Source organism: Podarcis filfolensis (assembly GCF_964270895.1).
Source record: "Podarcis filfolensis genome assembly, chromosome: 14".
Lineage (NCBI taxonomy): Eukaryota > Metazoa > Chordata > Lepidosauria > Squamata > Lacertidae > Podarcis > Podarcis filfolensis.
This window is the reverse complement of record NC_139616.1, coordinates 46,948,275-46,967,922: the sequence shown is the minus strand read 5'-3', so window position 1 is coordinate 46,967,922 and position 19,648 is coordinate 46,948,275. Positions and strand designations below refer to the sequence as shown.

The 19,648-nt window shown below is 48.6% G+C and overlaps 1 protein-coding gene across 1 annotated transcript; it reads left to right on the top strand.

Moving 5' to 3' along the window:
* The first annotated feature begins 10,842 nt into the window (after window positions 1–10,842).
* Window positions 10,843–19,230, top strand: MED9 (mediator complex subunit 9). Its single transcript, XM_083585946.1, has 2 exons — window positions 10,843–11,571; window positions 15,309–19,230. The coding sequence occupies exons 1-2, from the start codon at window positions 11,285–11,287 to the stop codon at window positions 15,523–15,525; spliced, it is 504 nt and encodes a 167-aa protein (XP_083442072.1). The 5' UTR covers window positions 10,843–11,284; the 3' UTR covers window positions 15,526–19,230.
* Window positions 19,231–19,648: the final 418 nt, after the last annotated feature.

Below are 19,648 nucleotides of genomic sequence, written 5' to 3'. Positions count from 1 at the left end.
GGGCACGTCCAGGATTTCCCAGACGTATGGCAACCCTGTCATTAAAGGAGCATCAACCAATCATTCACGCAGGGCCGGATTTAGGTTTGATGAGGCCCTAAGCTACTGAACGTAATGGGGCCCTTTCTACGTCCAGCTGTCCTTTGTCAACAACAAATGATAGCTGTTTTTTGTGCTGAATATATGCTATATGGTAATTTATGGACCTGATAGGTATCTAAAGCCATTTGCAAATAACAAAATATGCATTTTATTGAAGTAATTGTTACAGCCAGTCCATGCAGAATGTAGGCACCCTATATATAGAAGTGAGCAAACCAGTGATATTTTAGGGAGCAGGCTAGCAGGCAGGGCCCATGACTTACATCACAGGAGCCTACACAACACAAAACACTGTTGCTGTATGTAGGTTTTATTTTATTTGTTTTTTTTATCTTATATTTTGGAAATGTACATCCAGGGGTTTTTTCCCCTTAATTTTTGGGGCCCCCCAAGAGAGGGGGGCCCTAAGCTATAGCTTGTTTAGCTTATATGTAAATCCGGCACTACATTCACACAAACTGAGATGGCGCTTTGCTCGAAGATCAAACCCAGATTGGCAGCTCGCCATCTCCAGCAGTGACCAGCTAGCGATTCTTTCTGAAGCTGAAGGTAATGGCTCCCCTCCAAGAGGCCAAAGACATCTGAACAAGGTCCTTTGAAAGCCAAGGGTCATATTCCAAGAAACTGTTGTTCGAGGATACAGGGCAAGGCTAGGGGAGCTCTTTCTAGGCATGCTTGAACTTCCCTGTTCCAAAACATGTTTTCTTTTATTAGCAGCTAATTATTAATCCCCCGCTGGAGGGGAGAGAAAAAAAGAACTTTGTAACATGGGCAATGGAGCATCTCAGCTTTTTAAGTAGCTCAAACACATTTACACCACTCTGCACCATCGAGAAATTGCTAGCTGGCCCTGTGGATTAAAGACATAAAGGAACCAGAAGTTTCCCGCTGGGCAAGATGAATGGCCTGTCTAGCCTAGCAACTCATTTCACACAGGGACGCAAAGAAGCTCCTGTAAGGGAAGGGCTGGTTGTTTAACTCCTGTGTATGCTGTTTGGAGGTAGACTGCCTCTGACAATGGAGGTTCCATTTAGCCATAAATGACTCATTTAGCCTTGGAAGGGCCTTCTTTGAATTATGCATCCATTGTCACCTATGCTTCCACAAAAAGACCTGCTCTGAGCTACTGTGGGAGACTCTAAGAAGAATATTCTGGGCAGATTGCAGTGAGCCACTAGATATAGAAGAATCATAGAATTGTAGACTTGGATCATAAGGGTCATCTAGCCCAACCCCCCCAGCAACACAGGAATCTTTTTGCCCAATGTGGGGCTCGAACCCAAGACCCTGAAATTAGGGGTTTCATGTTCTACTGATTGAGCTATGCTGTGGAGAGATGAGGCGGTCTCTCCAGTAACCTGCTCCTGAGCTGTACAGGCCCAAGGGAAGACTATTCCATGTGCCTGGGAGGTTATTCCAAAGTCCAGGGTGCCACAGCCGAGAAGGCCCCGTTGTAAGAAGAGCCCTGATGGAACAGAGCAAGGGTCTGTCAAGTCCAATATCTTGAGTGCCGCAGTGGTTATCCAGGGCATGGCAGCAACAGTCCTTTTCCTGCTGTTGCTCCACAGCAGCTGGTATTCTGTGGCATACTGTTGCTGAACATGGAGGTTCTATTTGGCTACACCTGTACCCAAGGGCAAAATCTTTCCCAATAAGCTGCTCTAAAAGGGAGACAGCTCCTATTAGGTCTTCTTTGCGGAAATGAGGTGCCTCCAAAACTTTTCAGCGGGGTTTAATTTTATCTATCTATCCATCTGCCCAAACATTAATAAACCACCCTCTTGTATAGCGCAAGGTGGTGTCTGACGTGCGCTGTCTGCAAGTTGCCTGATGTATCTTTGGCTTGTGGATCGATGCTGACATTTTTCAGCAATTGGGTCAATTAGAGACGAGCAACGGTTGAAAGCTCTCAGGGATGGTGAATAACCAAGCAAAGGATGTTCTCTGCCCTCCTTCTCTCTGCGTTTGAAAAGGTTTCTCATCAAATGCAGTGTGTTTTTGAGATTGCTTTGTCCTAGGCACTTGAAAAGAAAACCCTCTTTTTCTCTCTCTCTCTCCGCCACACGAGCACACAAACACACACCTTATCTTTCTGACCCACTTTTCAAAACAAAAAGAGTTCCAACATGTCTCCTGAACGGGCAGCACAACAGCCTCTTCCTCTATTGTGCTGCTCCCAGCTGCTGGAAGAGAACAGCTGCTTTGTGGTATATTTCCCCATTGAAAAAACACAAAACAAAAACTCAGGTTTGCTTAACTGCCGTAATTAGCAGGCCCACCCCCTTCCCTTCTAGGTTGCCTGCCTAGGGAAGCTTATGGGGTCAAAATGTCTCCTGTTACGTCTCTTTCTGAATCATAAGAAATAGATGCCTGATCAAGGAGAGTGTCACTGTGAGCTTTTGATAAAGAGTGGTATATAAATTGAATTAATGATGTTGGTGCTGATGTCAGGTTTAGCAGTATGGTTAAGTATGCTACAGTGGCCAGAGTCCGGTCAAAGTCCGGCCCTCATCACCACATTTCGAACTCCTAGTAAAAGGTAAAGGGACCCCTGACCATTAGGTCCAGTCGTGACCGACTCTGGGGTTGCGGTGCTCATCTTGCTCTATTGGCTGATTGAGCCGGTGTGCAGCTTCCGGGTCATGTGGCCAGCATGACTAAGCCGCTTCTGGCGAACCAGAGCAGCGCACGGAAATGCCGTTTACCTTCCCGCTGGAGTGGTACCTATTTATCTACTTGCACTTTGATGTGCTTTCGAACTGCTAGGTTGGCAGCAGCTGGGACCGAGCAACAGGATCTCACCCCGTCACGGGGATTCGAACCGCCAACCTTCTGATCGGCAAGTCCTAGGCTCTGTGGTTTAACCCACAGCGCCACCCGCATCCCTTCGAACTCCTACAGAACCATATAACCAGATAACCAGACCCATAGCGGGCCTTTTTCATGTCAGGCAGAACATCATGCTTAGTAGCATCACCTTGTCCTTCGCTGGCCTGGCCCTACCATTAGGCAGAGAGAAGCAGCTGGCTCAGGCAGCAGAGATGGGTGTGCTTTGGAGAGGGTAGGGATGAAGGAAAAATTTGAGCCCATTCACTCTGAAAGCCCCATCTTTCAAATTTGCACTTTCTGAAGCGAAGCGCAGCTGCCCGTTGAAATTTGCACTTCTCTGAATTTCGCAATGCGTTTCTTTGCTGAGCAATGCATGCAAAAATGCACGCACAAGAGCCAAGTGTGGAAATATTAGTGGGAAGAATGCATTATGTGAGGGGAGATTGCTTTGCGAAAACGTGCATTTAGAATTTGTTTATTTGCACCGAAATGCTGGCAGATTTTCTTGAGGATTAAAAGTAAAGCAAAATGCGGAGAATGGAATTTCAGGATGAGAAACCAAGACGTGAGAAACCGAGAAAATCGAACTTTGGCAGATCCTCACATCCCTTGTGGAGAATGGTGGTGAAGTGTGAATAAGCGTCCCATACAGCCTGCCCTGCTCCCCTCCGGTGTGGGAAAAGGTCCATGCCCATTGCCAGCTCCCAGATTAGGAAGGTGGGGAGCTGCCTTTTAGCACAGAGTCAGTCCTTTCATCCACCTAGCTCAGCATCCCCTACACTGACTTAAGGGCCACTTGTCAGCTGTGGGCGGGGCCAAAGTCCATATGGGCAGGGCCAAAGTCAATTGGGTGGGGCCATTTGCTTTCCTATCCCTTCCTGCCATCCCTCCCCCCCCTTTCTCTGTGTACATTGGTAGAGCCAGTGTGGTGTAGGGGTTAAGAATGATAGACTCGTAATCTGGTGAACTGGGTTCGCTTCCCCACTCCTCCACATGCAGCTGCTGGGAGACCTTGGGCTAGTCACACTTCTCTGAAGTCTCTCAGCTTCACTCACCTCACTGAGTGTTTGTTGTGGGGAAGGAAGGGAAAGGAGATGGTTAGCCGCTTTGAGACTCCTTCGGGTAGCGATAAAGCGGGATATCAAATCCAAACTCTTCTTCTTCTACTACCTTGGTTCTTGAACTTAATCCATTCCGCGAGTCTGTTCGACTCCCGAAACCATTCAAAAACCAAGGTGCGGCTTATGATTGGCTGCAGGAGCTTCAAGCGGAAGCCGTGTCGGACGTTTGGCTTCCGAAAAACGTTCGCAAACCAGAACACTTACTTCCAGGTTTGCGGCGTTCGGCAAATAAGCTGTTTGGGAACCAAGGTACCACTGTACAGTATGTGTGTGAGGCAGGGGGAGAGAGAGAGAGAGAGAGAGAGAGAGAGAGAGAGAGAGAGAGAGAGAGAAGTCTTTCTCTCACCTCCCTTCCCTCTCTCCCTCCTCCTGCCTTCAGGGGCAAATAACAGCCTGGGAACAGGAGATTTTCAAGAGGAAAATGGCAGGCTATTCCAGACAGTGCTCCCACAACTGCTTTTTCCTCAAACTTTTAAAAATACGATTAATGGTGGGAAATGTAGCTGGCCCCAAGCCTCCCAGCACCCACCAGACGGCCAGCTACTGACTGGATATCATGTCTAAAACTTCCCAACAAAACATCAAACAAATCGAACATTTTCTGAACGATGTGCACCTATAGTCTGTCCCTTAAGGCCCATTTGGCACCTGTGTCCCGGTTACACCCAGAAAGGTCTGCCTCTAGTTCCTTATCCTCAGAGGGACCAATGTACTAAATAAAGCAGAAGTGTCAAAACTTTGGACATTGGTAATGTGCTGCTGAATGATATACATTCAGGCGGAGACTTCACAACAAGACTGTTTGCTTTTGGGAACCAGTGAGCTGCAAATAACAGGAAGGACTGTGTCCCAGTCTGTGTTGATTTTTCCTTGTTCCTGATCGGCTAGTTTTCAGTCCTTCTCTTCTCTCCTCACCTAACCATGACCAGCACCTGACACAGAGGCTACAGCAAGCCAGAGATGGCAATTACGAGCTGAAAATGAGCTTTTTAAATTAAAAAAAATAGTATTTATTTAACAAACCCACATCTTCTTTATGAAAACATGGAAAATATCCCAGTTTCAAATGCATAATAGGACTGCTGCCCAAACACTCAACCATCCTGCAGAATTTTGAGGGGGGAAACTGGATAGTTTGTCCTTCATCTGAGCATTTACACATATGTTTGGGATCAGAAAAATAGGCTACAGGACTTTCAGCAGCTTCCCTCATGATCCCCTCTATGTACAAGGAATGTTTTGACCGGCCCTGCTGCGGCTACCTATCCACGGCTGGAACCTCCCCTTATAGCCAATGCAATTCTCTCTCCCCCTTGTAGCAGACCTAAGATCAGCTCTTAGGTTACAGCTGCCATGCTGAAGCTGTTGCACATGACAGAAGCATTGCCAGTTTCCATGTAGCCACCATAAGCTGATAATTGCTTCCATCAATAAATAGGAATACAATTTAAAGCACCAATTGGCCTGACGGGAATATTTTCTGTCCGCCTGATTCAATGCTTCCTCACGCCCCCCCCCCCTGCACACCCCCATACTAAGCTCCTGACGATCCTCATGAATTTTTTTTCATCTTGGACTGAAGTGATCTTCCATGCCTCTTGGGACTGAGAGATGCAAAGAGTGAGACAGTCTGCAGGTAGCACACCTGGAAGCAAACTAGCTTTTCAAGAGAATTTTTAACCCACCAAACATCTAGAGGAGGGGGAAAGACTTAGGCAACATTCACACCATTCCTTTAAAGCAGTGGAGTTAAACCAGTGTGCTTGAAGGATGGTCAGGGGGTGCTGCGGGCAACACTGGCCTCTGTCCCTCTTTCCTTCTCTCCCTCCTCTGATACCCTCTTGCGTCTTCCCCCCCCCCCCAAGGGCTTGCACAGCTGTTTGTTGCAGCAGACCTGGCTACAAGCTCCGCAGGCAAATGGCGCCACTGGCGCTGGCCAGAGGGTGCTTCCCAGGCCCCTGTGGGGCAGTGTGAGGAGGCATCTCTCTTTGGGGCAGAAGGGGGCAGCTCAGAGACCAGGGGGAGCAGCTGTGGCTGCCCAGAGGACTCCCAAGAAGAGGGGAGAGGAGGTTGAGGGAACACTTTACAAGGGAGAGGGTTCAAAAAGGGGTGGGGGCTGCCAGCTCTGCAGGCAAGGGGTGACACAACTGGGCTCCTGAGCCCCACAGGGGCACTGCAGAAAGAAGGTAGTGGGTCAAGGGAGCCGTGGACCCAAAAAGGCTGAAAACTGCTGCTTTAAACCGCTGCTTCAAACAATCATGGCTTCCCGCTAAGAATTCTGGGAGCTGTCATTTGTTAAGAGCACCAGGGATAGTAACTCTGAACCAAGAGTTTCCCAGGACCCTCCATTCCTGTTCAAGTGGCAAAATATTGCTTTTAAATGCAAGGTGTGGATGTGAGCTGTTATGTACTGAGTTGAATAGGATCCAAACTGCAGCAGTCTGATTGGTCCTAGAACAATAGGATCCAAAAGGCAGCAGTCTGATTGGTCCTAGAACAATAGGATTCAGAATGCAGCAGTCTGATTGGTCCTAGAACAATGCAGCAGTATGATTGGTTGGCAGGAACCACCCAATCATGCTCCAGATAAAAGTGAATCCACAACCTGATTGGCTTACAGTAGAATTCCGGAATTAGCAATCATGTGCAGCCCATTGTGTAAATAATGTATATAAAGCAGATGCTTTGAGGGGACTTTCATTCATTCCTCCTCACCACTATGAGCTGAATAAAGAGCATGAAATCACTTTGCGACTCTGAGTATATTTCATGAGCACACTCAGGATCGCTTTGTGGCTAAGGCAGAACAAAGCCACGCTAAGTTTCAGAGAGGAGAGGGAGGCACATGTTAAGAGGGGGGGAAACTAAGAAATTGGTGGCACTACCGAGATATGTTTTGGCAAGTTCTTGAATGGGCATGAAGAGCCCACTTTGTCCTGTGAAGATATAAGGAGAGCCTGGATGCTGCCTCAGGGCAAAGGTCCATCTAGTCTAACATCCTGTTTCTCACAGAGATCAGCCATGGGGCACTGGGAATCCCGCAAAGAGGACGGGAAAAGCAATGTTCCTTTTCCCTCGTTGCTCCCCAGCCGATAATAACTCAAAAGGCTTTCTGCCTCTTCAAACTTGTCTTCCATCATACTATGTCTTGAACTCCATGGAACTCAAGTTGCAATACAATGAAATACGGTACAATCTAAGAAGAGGAACAACAACGACAATTTATTATTTATACGTTGTGCCTCTCAATGGGATGCCCCAGCTGTTCTGAGCGGTTTCCAAACAGGGGTACCAACTTAAATAAAATATTGGGGAGGGGGCAAGTAAGCCCTGCCCTGAATAATCGATCACATGACACAGTCCATGGACACCATTTGCATTGCAATGCCTGTCAACTTTGGGGGGCCCAGGCTCCTCAAATATTTTATTGGGGGGGGGGGGCAAAGCCCCCTCGGCCCTATGGAGTTGTCTCTTATGATTCCAACCAATATAAAACCACAGTAAGACATCAAACATTAACAACTTCCCTAAACAGGGCTGCCTTCAGACGATTTCTAAAAGTCAGAAAGTTGTTTATTTCCTTGACATCTGGTGGGAGGGTGTTCCACACGGCAGGCGCCACCACCAAGAAGGCCCTCTGCCTGGTTCCCTGTAACTTGGCATCTTGCAGTGAGGGAACCGCCAGAAGACCATTGGCGCTGGACCTCAGTGTCTGGGCTGAACGATGGGAGGGAGACGCTCCTTCAGGTATACTGGGCTGAAGCCATTTAGGGCTTTCAAGGTCAGCACCAACACTTTGAATTGTGCCCGGAAACGTACAGGGTAGATATTTTAGAACTTGGTGTTAGACGGTCCCTTGATATGGATACTATACTTCTGTTGATGCAGCCTAGAACAGCATTAGCTATTAATTCAAAAGTACTAGCAGTGTTTTTCCTTCTTCAACAAATGTTCTTCTCATGTGGAATTGATGCCCTTACTTTAATAGCAAGGCCCCCATTTATCAACAATGTGTTCATCCACGGCTTCTGCTAGCTTCTTTTTCCACCCGTAGGAAATCTGTCGCTGATTACATTGGCTATTTTTAGCATTTCACTGCCCAATACACCAAACTCACAACACTCATCGTAGCCTTTCAGGGTATAAATAGCACTTGTTAATATTTATTTATACAAAACGAGGAGCAGATTCTCTGACGCTGCAGGTCAATTGCCATTAATTGGCCATCACAAGGGTCTGTCTGGGATTAAATCACAAAGTGGACAAGAAGGGAGAGCAATGGGATTGTGTGGCTGACCTATTCGTTTCCCCTTCCCAAAGCAATGTGCTTTCTATCTTTAAAAATGACAAAAGCATCTGTAATCATTACATTATTCACATCCGCCAGCTTTCATCCTTGCAATGACATCGTCTCCTTCCAGACTTTTCACGGTTTTGCAGGTGGAATTCAAAGGAAATGTGAGGAGACTGCAAGGTTCACTGCGAAGGAACTGGAGGACCCCATTGATAAAAACCAGAAATATTAACAATGAAAAATTCCTTGCTTTAGTAGCAGGAGACCTGATAAGAGAAGCGGCTGGACCCTAGAGGACAAGCGAGTCTAAGGTCGACTAAAGGAGGGTACAGAGATTGCAGAGATGCCAAAGTAATTTTCTGCATCTGTCTTCACGGGGGGGGGGGGGGGGGGAGGGGAATGCAGGGCAGATACCAGGAAAAAAACAGTGGAAAGTGTGGAATAACAATGATGTTGTATAACCTTCCCTGAATGACTATTAATCCTTGGTAAAACAGCAAACGTTGTACAACCTCCCTGTAAAACTCCATGCCTGAATTAAAAACTTGTCTGGAAGCAACTTGAGACTCGTAGTCTGTTAACTCGCATGGTAATTGTTATTTATATAAAAAGTCAAAGCAAAATTCCAAAATGCATTTGCAAGCCCAGTCGCAGATCCCAGGAACTCAGGCCCAGTTGAATTAGACACAACACAGCATTGTTGTGGTATTAGGCCCCAACTTTATTAAATTTCAGATGGCTTAGGCATTGGGCATATATTCCTCTCAGCCCCCGATTGGGGACTGAGGCAGAGAAGGTGTAGCCTTATGAGGCTTTGCCCTCGGGTGGGAAAAATATTGTGCCCGGGAAAGGGAGATGGGAGTCAACAGACACTCCAGGAATAGTTTCGGAGAAAAAGCTTTATTTCTACCATCCATGAACTGGTAGAAGGAGCAAGTGTGATAGTTCACAAACAAGCACGGGTTCACAGTCATTTGCACAGAGCATATATTCCCCTTCCAGTTCCCTCCCCTTTCTCCTCCTCTTCAAGAGTCCTGCCCCATGTTGAGTTTCCTGAGCATGAACAGAAAGCTCCTGTCTTTGGGAAAGGGGGGGTGAGAAGCCAAGGGGGTCAAGGAGCCTTGTGGTTCAGCATGTCCAAGATGTTGCAACTGAATGAGATAAGATTCAGTTCTCAGGCCTGAGTATTCTTGGCATTGACAGCAGTGGCGTAGCGTGGGTTGTCAGCACCCGGGGCAAGGCAAGTAATTTGCGCCCCCTAACCCGTGGATTTTAGCAGGGGGCAGAGAGCTGCGAGTGCGAGCACGCCCCCCCAGATGTTGCGCCCGGTGCGGCCGGCCCCCCCTGCACCCCCCACGCTATGCCACTGATTGACAGAGTCTATTCATTAGCCTTTAAAAGTAACATTTTGCCTATGCACAGCATCTTGTGAGAGAGCAGTTTGAGGCCTGGGGTGATTATTGAGGGGGGGGGGATGACTTCGGGCCTAGGTGGGGTCACCTGTCCTCACCTTCCTTCAAAGGGAAGACAGGAATTATGGGGGACACAACGGGCAGCCCAGGGATGGCGTGATCCCAGGAGCCAGAGAAAGGCGCGCCGGGTCGCAAAAGCCGATCACATCAAGACTGGTGAGCAGTCAATTAGAGCAGTATTTCAGGACTTGTTAACAGGTTTGCACAGGTTGTGTTTGCCAGTTTAGTGCAGCAGTTAAGTGTGTTGGGACTAACAACCGGGAGAACAGGGTTCAAATCCCCACTCAGCTACAAAAACTCGCTGGGTGACCTTGGGCCAGCCCCTCTCTCAGCCAAGCCTACCTCTCAGGGCTGTTGTGAGGATAAAATGGGGAGAACTATGTATGCTGCCTTAATGTCCCTGGAGGTTATAAATGTAAAAATGAATTAATTTTTTAAAAAATGTATTTTGTGGTTTTTTAATTGTGATTTTATGTTGTGAACCACCCTGAGATCTATGGGTATAGGGCAGTATACAAATTTAATTAATAGCAACAATTTAGGTTTATTTTTGAGTAAACATAGCTGCAAATCAATTTAAATTTGATTGTTTTCTGTGATGCACGAGTATTGTCTTTTATGATTAAGGGATTATTAGCTTGCTTGTTTTATTTGGTAGAAAGCTGGAGAACAGCAGCACTAGCGATGATAATAAAAAATAAAACAGTGTTAAATTAACTTGCAGTAATAATGGTATTAAAAAATAACGTCCAGTGCTTCTGCGGTCCAAGCATGTGTGTGTGCGCAGGCTTACTCGCGCGTAAGAACCTTGCATCCCAGCAAAACCTCATTCCCAAGATGAGTTTATGTAGGGGATTCCAATGGCAATTTTCACCAAGGTAAGTCTGCACCGGGTTGCAGGCTAAGATGCCTCCGGAACAGCTAACACGGCGGCGGCGGCATCCCATGTGCAAAGGAGGAGGAGCAGCCAAGCTGACGCGCAAACTCTGAGACCAGTTTTGCAAGGGCGAGAGGTTTTTCGTGCTTTTCTCGCGACGCCCGGAAAAGTGGGGGAGGGGGAAGAGGAAAGGGAAAGAGAGAGAGCGTGAACGAGTGCAAAGCTTAAAAATAGCAGCGTGCAAAATAAATAAGGGCAAGCACTAAATAAAAGGAGAGGAAGATTTTTTTTTTTTAATAATGCATGCAATTAAATGAATAACGAAACAGGAGCAAGCTAGCAGGAGAGGAAGAATTCTTTTTAAAAATATATGCATGCATTTCAGTAAATAAGGAAACAGGAGCAAGCAAGCGAAAAGGAGAGGAAGGAATTTTTTAAAAAAATATATGCATGCAATTAATTAAATAAATAAGGAAACAGGAGCGAGCAAGCAAAGAGGAGAGGAAGGGAAAAAAATTTAAAAATACGCATGCAATCAAATAAATAAGGAAACAGGAGCAAGCAAGCGCAGAGGAGGCATCCAGAGGCCATGGCGACGCCTGGAGGAACCTCGGCCGTTGGGGGTTCTCGCCCCGACGAGCAGCCCTCGGCGCCCCCCGGAGCCCCCCAGGCCGCGGCCCCGGCGGGGGAGCAGCAGGCGCCGCCTCCGCCCCAGCAGCAGCCCTCGCCGGCCGAGCAGAAGTTCCAGTCTCCCGCCGGGCAGGCGCCTCCGCCCCCGGGGCAGCAGCAGCAGCAGGGACCCCCGCAGGCGCCCGGCGCCCACCCGGGCCAGGAGGACTACTCTTTCCTCCCCCTGGTGCACGACATCATCAAATGGTAAATGGCCCCCGAGGGAGGCGGGAGGGTCGAGGGTGGAGAGCCTCCAGGGACAGGGGCAGTCTACCGCTGAAGGGGGGCAGGTAAAGGTAAAGGGACCCCTGACCATTAGGTCCAGTCGTGGCTGACTCTGGGGTTGCGGCGCTCATCTCGCTTTATTGGCCGAGGGAGCCGGCATACAGCTTCCGGGTCATGTGGCCAGCATGACTAAGCCGCTTCTGGAGAACCAGAGCAGAACCGTTTACCTTCCCGCCAGAGCAGTACCTACTTATCTACTTGCACTTTGTGCTTTCGAACTGCTAGGTTGGCAGGAGCAGGGACCGAGCAACAGGAGCTCACCCCATAGCGGGGATTCAAACAGCCGACCTTCTGATCGGCAAGCCCTAGGCTCAGTGGTTTAACCCACGGAGCCACCCGTGTTGGGAAACAATTCATCAGGGCTGGTTATGGCCTTAGAAAGCTCTTAGGTCCAGGCTATCTGAAATAGACTGCACAAACCTGCCCAGGGCTCTTGAGTCCCTTTCTGGAGAGGCCGTTTCTCCTGCCACCCTCATGGGCACTCTTGTAGGGTTGAGGGACGGGGCCTCCTGAGTGGTGGCCTCCCCCAGGCAACTGTGGAACTCCCTGCCTCAAGAAGGTAGGCTGGCTCCTTCCCATGGGCAGGTGACGATTGTCTTATTCCGACAGGCCTTTGGGAACGGGCTGGAGCAGTGCTGTTTGTATTGTAATTGTTTGTAGGGGTGTATGGGGCGTTAGGGGGAGAGGTCGTTCCTCTGGTGGGAGACACGCTGTTCTCCTTCTGGGGGTAGTTTTCCCACCTTTGGTCCTCCACCTTGCACTCGGCTCTCACCTGTGGCTCCTAGAAGCTGTCAGTCATTATATTATTATATTATAACAGCGGCCACAACCCGAGAATGGCTTTGACTGGCTGGCTAAAGCAGGTGAGGGAATTAGGGGCTCCTCCAGCATGCAAAGACTCATAGAATCAGAGACTTGTGCAGTTGGAAGGGACCATGAAAGGCCCTCTATTCCAACCCCAGCAATGCAGGAATCTTTTGCCCAATGTGGGGCTCAGACCCCCGGCCCTGAGATTGAGAGTCGCATGCTCTGCCGAATGAGCTCTGGATGAAACCAAGAGTGGATCCAATGGTCAAGGAGGTGGTTTCTGCATAGGCTGTAGAGCAACCTTTCTCAGCCTGTGGGGTCCCCAGATGTTGTTGAACTACAACTCCCATCACCCCTAGCTAGCAAGGCTACAGAGCTCAGGGATGATGGGAGTTGTAGTCCAGCAACATCTGGGGACCCACAGGTTGAGAACCGCTGCTGTAGAGAGAAGAGAGGGATGGATGGAGCTTATCCACATCCGAAGGCAGAAGCTCTGATCCAAAATCTCCACTGCCTTGTGGGGTATCTTCGGGGGAAGAAAAGCCTAAGGAATAAACCATCCACAAATCCGGATTGGAGTCCCTAAGACGGTCGGATGACACCTTGTATGCCTCCTTCCAGCAACTCCTGCGGCCAAGCTGGTGCCAGACGTCTTGCTCTGCTTTCCTTTGGACCACATCAGCGGAGGCCGAGAACGGGGTCTTTTCACCTGGCAGCCCAGGACCCCATACACCCTGCCCAGGCTTGCACCACAGAGTGAATATTAGAATTATAATATTGTAGCATCAGAAGAGAACCCAAGGATCGTCTACTCCAGGCATAGGCTAACTCGGCCCTCCAGATGTTTTTTTGGAACTACAACTCCCATCATCCCTGAACACTGGTCCTGTTAGCTAGGGATGATGGGGGCTGTAGTCCCAAAATAGCTGGAGAGCCGAGTTTGCCTATGCCTGGTCTACTCCAACCTGCAATTCAGGAATCCTGCTCACAGCTGTCCCTGGGTGGGCTTGAACCAACCTTATGGTTAAGAGCCAGACACACTGACCCATGGGGGTACGGAAAGGGGTTCGGGGTTCACCTCTTCCCTATTTTATCCCTGCAATGGCCCTATGAGGCAGAGAGTGTGTGACTGGCCCGAGGTCACTCAGTGAGCCTGGTGGCTGAGCAGAGATTTGGAATCAGAGAATTGTAAGGATTGTAAAGTTGGAAGGGACGCCGAGAGTCCTCTATAACAAGAACAAGAAAAAGAAGAATTTATTACTTATACCCTGCCCATCTGGCTGGGTTTCCCCAACCACTCTGGGCGGCTCCCAACAGAATATTAAAAACACAAATCAAACATTAAAAACTTCCCTAAACAGGGATGCCTTCAGTTGTCTTCTTAAAGTCAAGACAATTTTGTCTCCTTGACATCTGGTGGGAGGGCGTTCCACAGGGCAGGTGCCACCACCAAAAAGGCCCTCTGCCTGGTTCCCTGTAATCTCGCAGCGAGGGAACCGCCAGAAGACCCTCGGAGCTGGACCTCCGTGTCTGGGCTGAACTATGGGGGTGGAGATGTTCCTTCAGGTATACTGGACTGAGGCCATTTTGGGCTTTCAAGATCAGCCCCAACACTTTGAATTGTGCTCGGAAACGTACTGGGAGCCAGTGTAGGTCTTTCAGGACCAGTGTTATGTGGTCTCGGCGGCTGCTCCTAGTCACCAGTCTAGCTGCTGCATTCTGGATTAGTTGTAGTTTCTGGGTCACCTTCAAAGGTAGCCCCATATAGAGTGCATTGCAGTAGTCCAAGCGGGAGATAACCAGAGCATGCACCACGCTGGCGAGACAGTCCACGGGCAGGTAGGGTCTCATCCTGTGTACCAGATGGAGCTGGTAGACAGCTGCCCTGGACACAGAATTGTCCTGCGCCTCCATTGACAGCTGTGAGTCTAGTCCAGCCCCCTGCAACGCAGGGATCTCAGCCAAAGCATCCATGACAGATGGCCATCCATTTGGACCCTGGTCTCCCGGAGGATGAAGAATGGAGGGCAAGGCTCTCAATGGCAACTAGGCATGACAGCTGTGCTTTGCCTGCATGGTTGGAGGAAGGAATGCTTCTGAAAAACCAGTTGCTGGAAGCTACAGGAAGTGAGAGTATATTCGCACTCAGGTCCTGCTTGCTCACTCCTTACAGGTGAGAACTGGATGCTGGACTAGAAGGGCCATTGGTCGTGCAGGCAGTCCTCGTACTGTATTCTTATGTTCTTAAATAATAATAATAATTTAGTATTTATACCCCGCCCATTTGGCTGGGCTTCCCCAGCCACTCTGGGCAGCTTCCAACCGAATATTAAAAACAATACAGCATCAGACATTAAAAACTTCCCTAAACAGGGCTGCCTTCGGTTGTCTTCTTAAAGTCAGATAGTTTTATCTCCTTGACATCTGGTGGGAGGGTGTTCCACAGGGCAGGTGCCACCACCAAGAAGGCCCTCCGCCTGGTTCCCTGTACCTTCACTTCTCGCAGGGAGGGAACCGCTAGAAGGCCCTCGGAGCTGGACCTCAGCGTCTGGGCTGGATGATGGGGGTGGAGACACTCCTTCAGGTCTACTGGGCCAAGGCCGTTTAGGGCTTTAAAGGTCTTTAATCATTTTTTAAAGTAGCTACAAAGACGGTCATGAAAGTTTCCGAGAATTAAAGGCCTCTGCGTTCTGCATGCTGTCCCGGGAACATTGTGCTGCACGATGCTTCAGTGTGCGCCTGCTTCCTCCCAATTCCCTGTAGAATTCCCATTCCTGAACCCATGGCGCCCTGCTACCATAAATGGCAGGCGAACGTCATCTTAGCTGCTCTCTTCCTCTCTCTCCCTTCAGCATGGATAAAGACAGCCAAGACGTCCACCAGGTTTTGAACGAGCTGAGGACCAAATTTGTGGAGGTGCGGAAGGTGGTCCAGACTATGCAGGGGATCTCCGTGAGTCCTGAGCAGCAACAGCTGCAGCTTCAAAGCCTCCGGGAGCAAGTCAAGACCAAGAGCGAGTTGCTGCAGAAGTACAAAAGCCTCTGCATGTTTGAGATCCCCAAGGATTAGGCAGGAAGAGACCCGAGGCTCCGCAAAGAGATTCCGCTGCGTCTGGAAGCAGTCCGAGGGAACTGCAGTGCTTTTGGCACCAAAGGGAAACACAATTTTCTTGCAGCAGCTCATAAGCTGTAACGCACCATCCTGGTGTGCACACTGGTGTTTTGGTTTAGAGGCCCAGTTTCAGCAGAACGGGGAATGTGCCTTCTGCATTTTGCAGGCGGGTGGGAGTTGCACATTTTGTATGCTCCTCAGTCTTAAAAATAACTAAAACTGTAAAAAAATAAACAACAACCCTGCACATGGAAAACTAGAATGTCAGGGAGAAAGATTCCCTGACATGCTGCTTTTCCAGAAGCAAGGAGCTGGTGCTTTTTTTGCTTTTCCTCTTCAGTGGACGTACATTCAGTGCAAGCAACACCTTTCCACCAGTAGCCTCCACCACCCGTTGCTTGAAATGTATAAACTGGGTCCAAGAGGATGCTAGAGCAGGCTGTTACTATTTCCCTTCATCACCCAGCACCTAAGAAGACAATTACCTGCTTTCTTTCACTGAGGACATCAGGAAGCAGCAGGAGAGAAAGCAGCAGACGGACAAAATGACAAAAGCATAACTCCTTTAGTATTCCTGGAGGCTTAAGAGTGGGTGAAGTCTTCTCCTGTTTCAGGGGAAGGAAACAGTTTGACAGGGCAGCCTCAGTTTACAAATTTGTGTATATTTGTTTATATATTCTTTTTGCTGGGTTAAGCCTTCTTTAGAAAAATGATACTTTTAATAATTTGCGTATATGTCTGTTTTGGGGGGAAACCCTGAAAAATAAATCTGGGACTGTGCTGCAGACACTGCCTCTTAGCTAAGTCAACCTGTAACTAGATTCTTCGCATGGAATAATGATATTATTTGTGTAGTTCTTCCCGGTTTGCTCGTGCAATTGTTCGTTTGTTTAAGAAGCTGATAGTCGCATTTGGTGCAGCAATAATCCAGTGATAGTCATGGGAGATTCCATAGCAGAACTATTCTGACTTCTAAAACCTCGCTGGCTTTCTGTGGCCAATGTAGTAGAGAGTCTGTAGCCTTTTCCCCAATCGGGAGATATTGCTTATCTGTTTTCTGTCTTTCTTACTTGGTAAATTTATATGGCAAATGCACAAGCAACCAAACATTTAAAAATAATTCCAATACAGGTGCAAACTGAACGGTTGGCGTATGTTTTCTCAGAATCGTAGAAGGGGACCCCGAGGGTCATCTAGTCCAACCCCCTGCGATGCCGGAATCTCAACTTTGCATTGCAGTGTTTTGCCAGGAGAAGGAAGGGGAGCACAATGCCCTCTTCAAATACCCATAGGGCTGTTTCATAAATGAGGATGAGAATCTCTTCCTCTGCTGCCCCAGAGAGATTTGTGGCTGTGAGGAGCGGGATTTGAACCCTGGTCTTCCAGGTCTTAGTCTAGCTCCCTAACCGCTACACCACTAGAAAAATGAATCCGTTTATGACGACTGCGGAAGAGCAGAAATGGAGGTGGGGGCAGACGGGGAGAATATGGAGTCCTTTTCCATGCACACACTTAGTCTTAATTGTAATATTTGCAGTAGGGCATTGGGGCCTTTGCTAAAAGTGTCAGGACAAAGCTGAAACGCAGGACGTGCGTGGGGCAATACGACCTGAGCAATCTGATCTCTTTCCTGCTTGCCAACTTGAAATAACACTACCCTGCCTCTGAATCCATAGGAACTCTGCAATTTCAGCATCAACAAGCGTGGGTCAGGATTATTTATTCCTACCGTCGCTGGTTCTCACATCCAATCAGAGTCCTGAAAAACAGGCAGGTTGCCGCAATGAAGGGGAAGGGGGCAGTGGCTGATGTCTGAATCCTCTGACCTGTCATTTACAGAGGCAAAAGGCATTGTCGGCTCGCCGGGGGGGGGGGAGGGGGGCGTTGCGTCGCCGGAGCTGCTGTTTGTGCCATTTCAGGTGTGCGAGTACAGTACATTGGCCCCCACCCAAAGTCACGCGGGGAGAGTTCCCATTGTTGTTTTGTACTCAAGCTGCAGAGGACAATGCGGGTACATTACAGAGGGTGTGTTTGAGGAGGCCACTAACAGGGTCATTGAGGGCTGCGTTCCCGCAGCTCACCCTTGGTACATTTAAGGAAAATTGCCCTGCCCGCTGTTGACATTTGAGGGACCTGCAAACTTCCCTTCTGATTCAGGCGGTGATTCAGGCGGGGGCAAGATGTAAGGCACATACCTGAGGACTTATTCAGAGCCAAGTATTGATGCACAGGGAGAAAAATGCAGAGAGATTAAAGAACTTGACGTCAGGGGCTGCTTGCAGGCTTTCTGTGGGCATCTGGTTGGCCACTCTGAAAACAGGGTGCTGGATTGACCCATGGGAGTGCTGGCCTGATGCAGCTTCTTAGGTTTCCAATCAGAAATAGGTTTCCATCTAACTGCTTTCAACATGGCTGGTTCGAACCTCACTCCCTGCACTCAACAGGTGCACCGTCTTTTCACCGAAATGTGTGTATGTAACCTACCCTCAGGGGACGCGGGTGGCGCTGTGGGTTAAACCACAGAGCCTAGGACTTGCCGATCAGAAGGTCGGCGGTTCGAATCCCCATGACGGGGTGAGCTCCTGTTGCTCGGTCCCAGCTCCTGCCAACCTAGCAGTTTGAAAGCACGTCAAAGTGCAAGTAGATAAATAGGTACCGCTCCGGCGGGAAGGTAAACGGTGTTTCCGTGCACTGCTCTGGTTCGCCAGAAGCGGCTTAGTCATGCTGGCCACATGACCCGGAAGCTGTACGCTGGCTCCCTCGGCCAATAAAGCGAGATGAGCACCGCAACCCCAGAGTCGGTCATGACTGGACCTAATGGTCAGGGGTCCCTTTACCTTTACCTTTAACCTACCCTCAGAGGAGGGAATCCTCGGACAGGGGAAGGGGCTATAGCTCGGGTAGAAGATTTGGTCTGCGTACAGCAGCTTTTGACCTCTGTAGGCAAGGCTGGGGGAAACTTAATTTGCTGGAGAGCCACTGCCATCCATTATAGCCAAGGCTGAACTAGGTATACCAATGGCCTGGTGTGATGGAAGGCAGCTTCTGACGCCCCTGTTTAATTCAGCCCTTTACTCAGAGTCATGAGGTCTGGAATCTTATTTATTTCCAATGGAAGGGCTGTACTTCAATGCTCCAGCACGTCCTCTCCTGCATTGCATGGGGTTGAACTAGATGACTCAACAATTCTATTATTCCATTATATTCTCATTCTCTCTCTCTCTCTCTCTCTCTCTCTCTCTCTCTCTCTCTCACACACACACACACACAAAGTAAAAAAAACCCAACTAGTTTTATAGAAGAAAAAAGGGATACAAAGAGCTTTTCAGAATCTTTGCCCCTCGTGTCTTGTAAATGCCAGGAAGGGAGGCCAGCAAGGAAATGGAAATATGCAGTTTAATTCCCATTTCCCTCTTTCTCCCTTTTCAGGCTGGGAGCATTAATGCTGCCGTGGGGTGTGTGTGTGTGTAATTATCCGGATGTGAACGGTAGACTTGTTATTAAATTGCTTCCTGCGATGCTAAGGGTCTCCTCTCTGCAGACACACTTGGCACATGCAAGAGGGGGAGAGGTGTTGGAGCGCACCCATGTTAAATACTTTTCAAGGGACATTTGCATGTGAACGTTTCCCCTGGTGCAAAAATAAAATGAAATTCAACCCCATTCCTCTTGGGTTCTTAGGAGAATCGCCATAGCCTGTGCACGCAGAAGGTTCCAGATTCAATCCCTGACATTTCCAGGTAGGGCTGGAAGTAGCTTCTTACTGAAAGACCCACTTCCAGTCTACTAGTGTCGCAGAGTGAGCCGGTCAGAAAATCACACAGTTCTAAGCCGGAGTTAACTATTAGTAAAAATACAGATCTTCACAAACCTGGCTGAGTGTCAGGCCTATTGAGCACAGCAAATAAAATCCCGTGTCGCAAAACAGAACACTCTGAACAACAAAAGCAGCAGGTTGGCTAATAATATACTGACTATTTTTATAACACTATTCAGTTTCAAAATACATAAACAGAAGACATTTAATATGTGCATGGAGTCACAAAGTAAGAAGAATCAAATAAAGGCTCACATCTTGAAC

Bases quoted from the DNA above. Each gene is read 5' to 3' on its own strand.
- MED9 (XM_083585946.1), top strand. From the start codon at position 11,285: ATGGCGACGCCTGGAGGAACCTCGGCCGTTGGGGGTTCTCGCCCCGAC. The intron at 11,572-15,308 runs GTAAATGGCCCC...CTCTCCCTTCAG, and splicing joins GTGCACGACATCATCAAATG to CATGGATAAAGACAGCCAAG.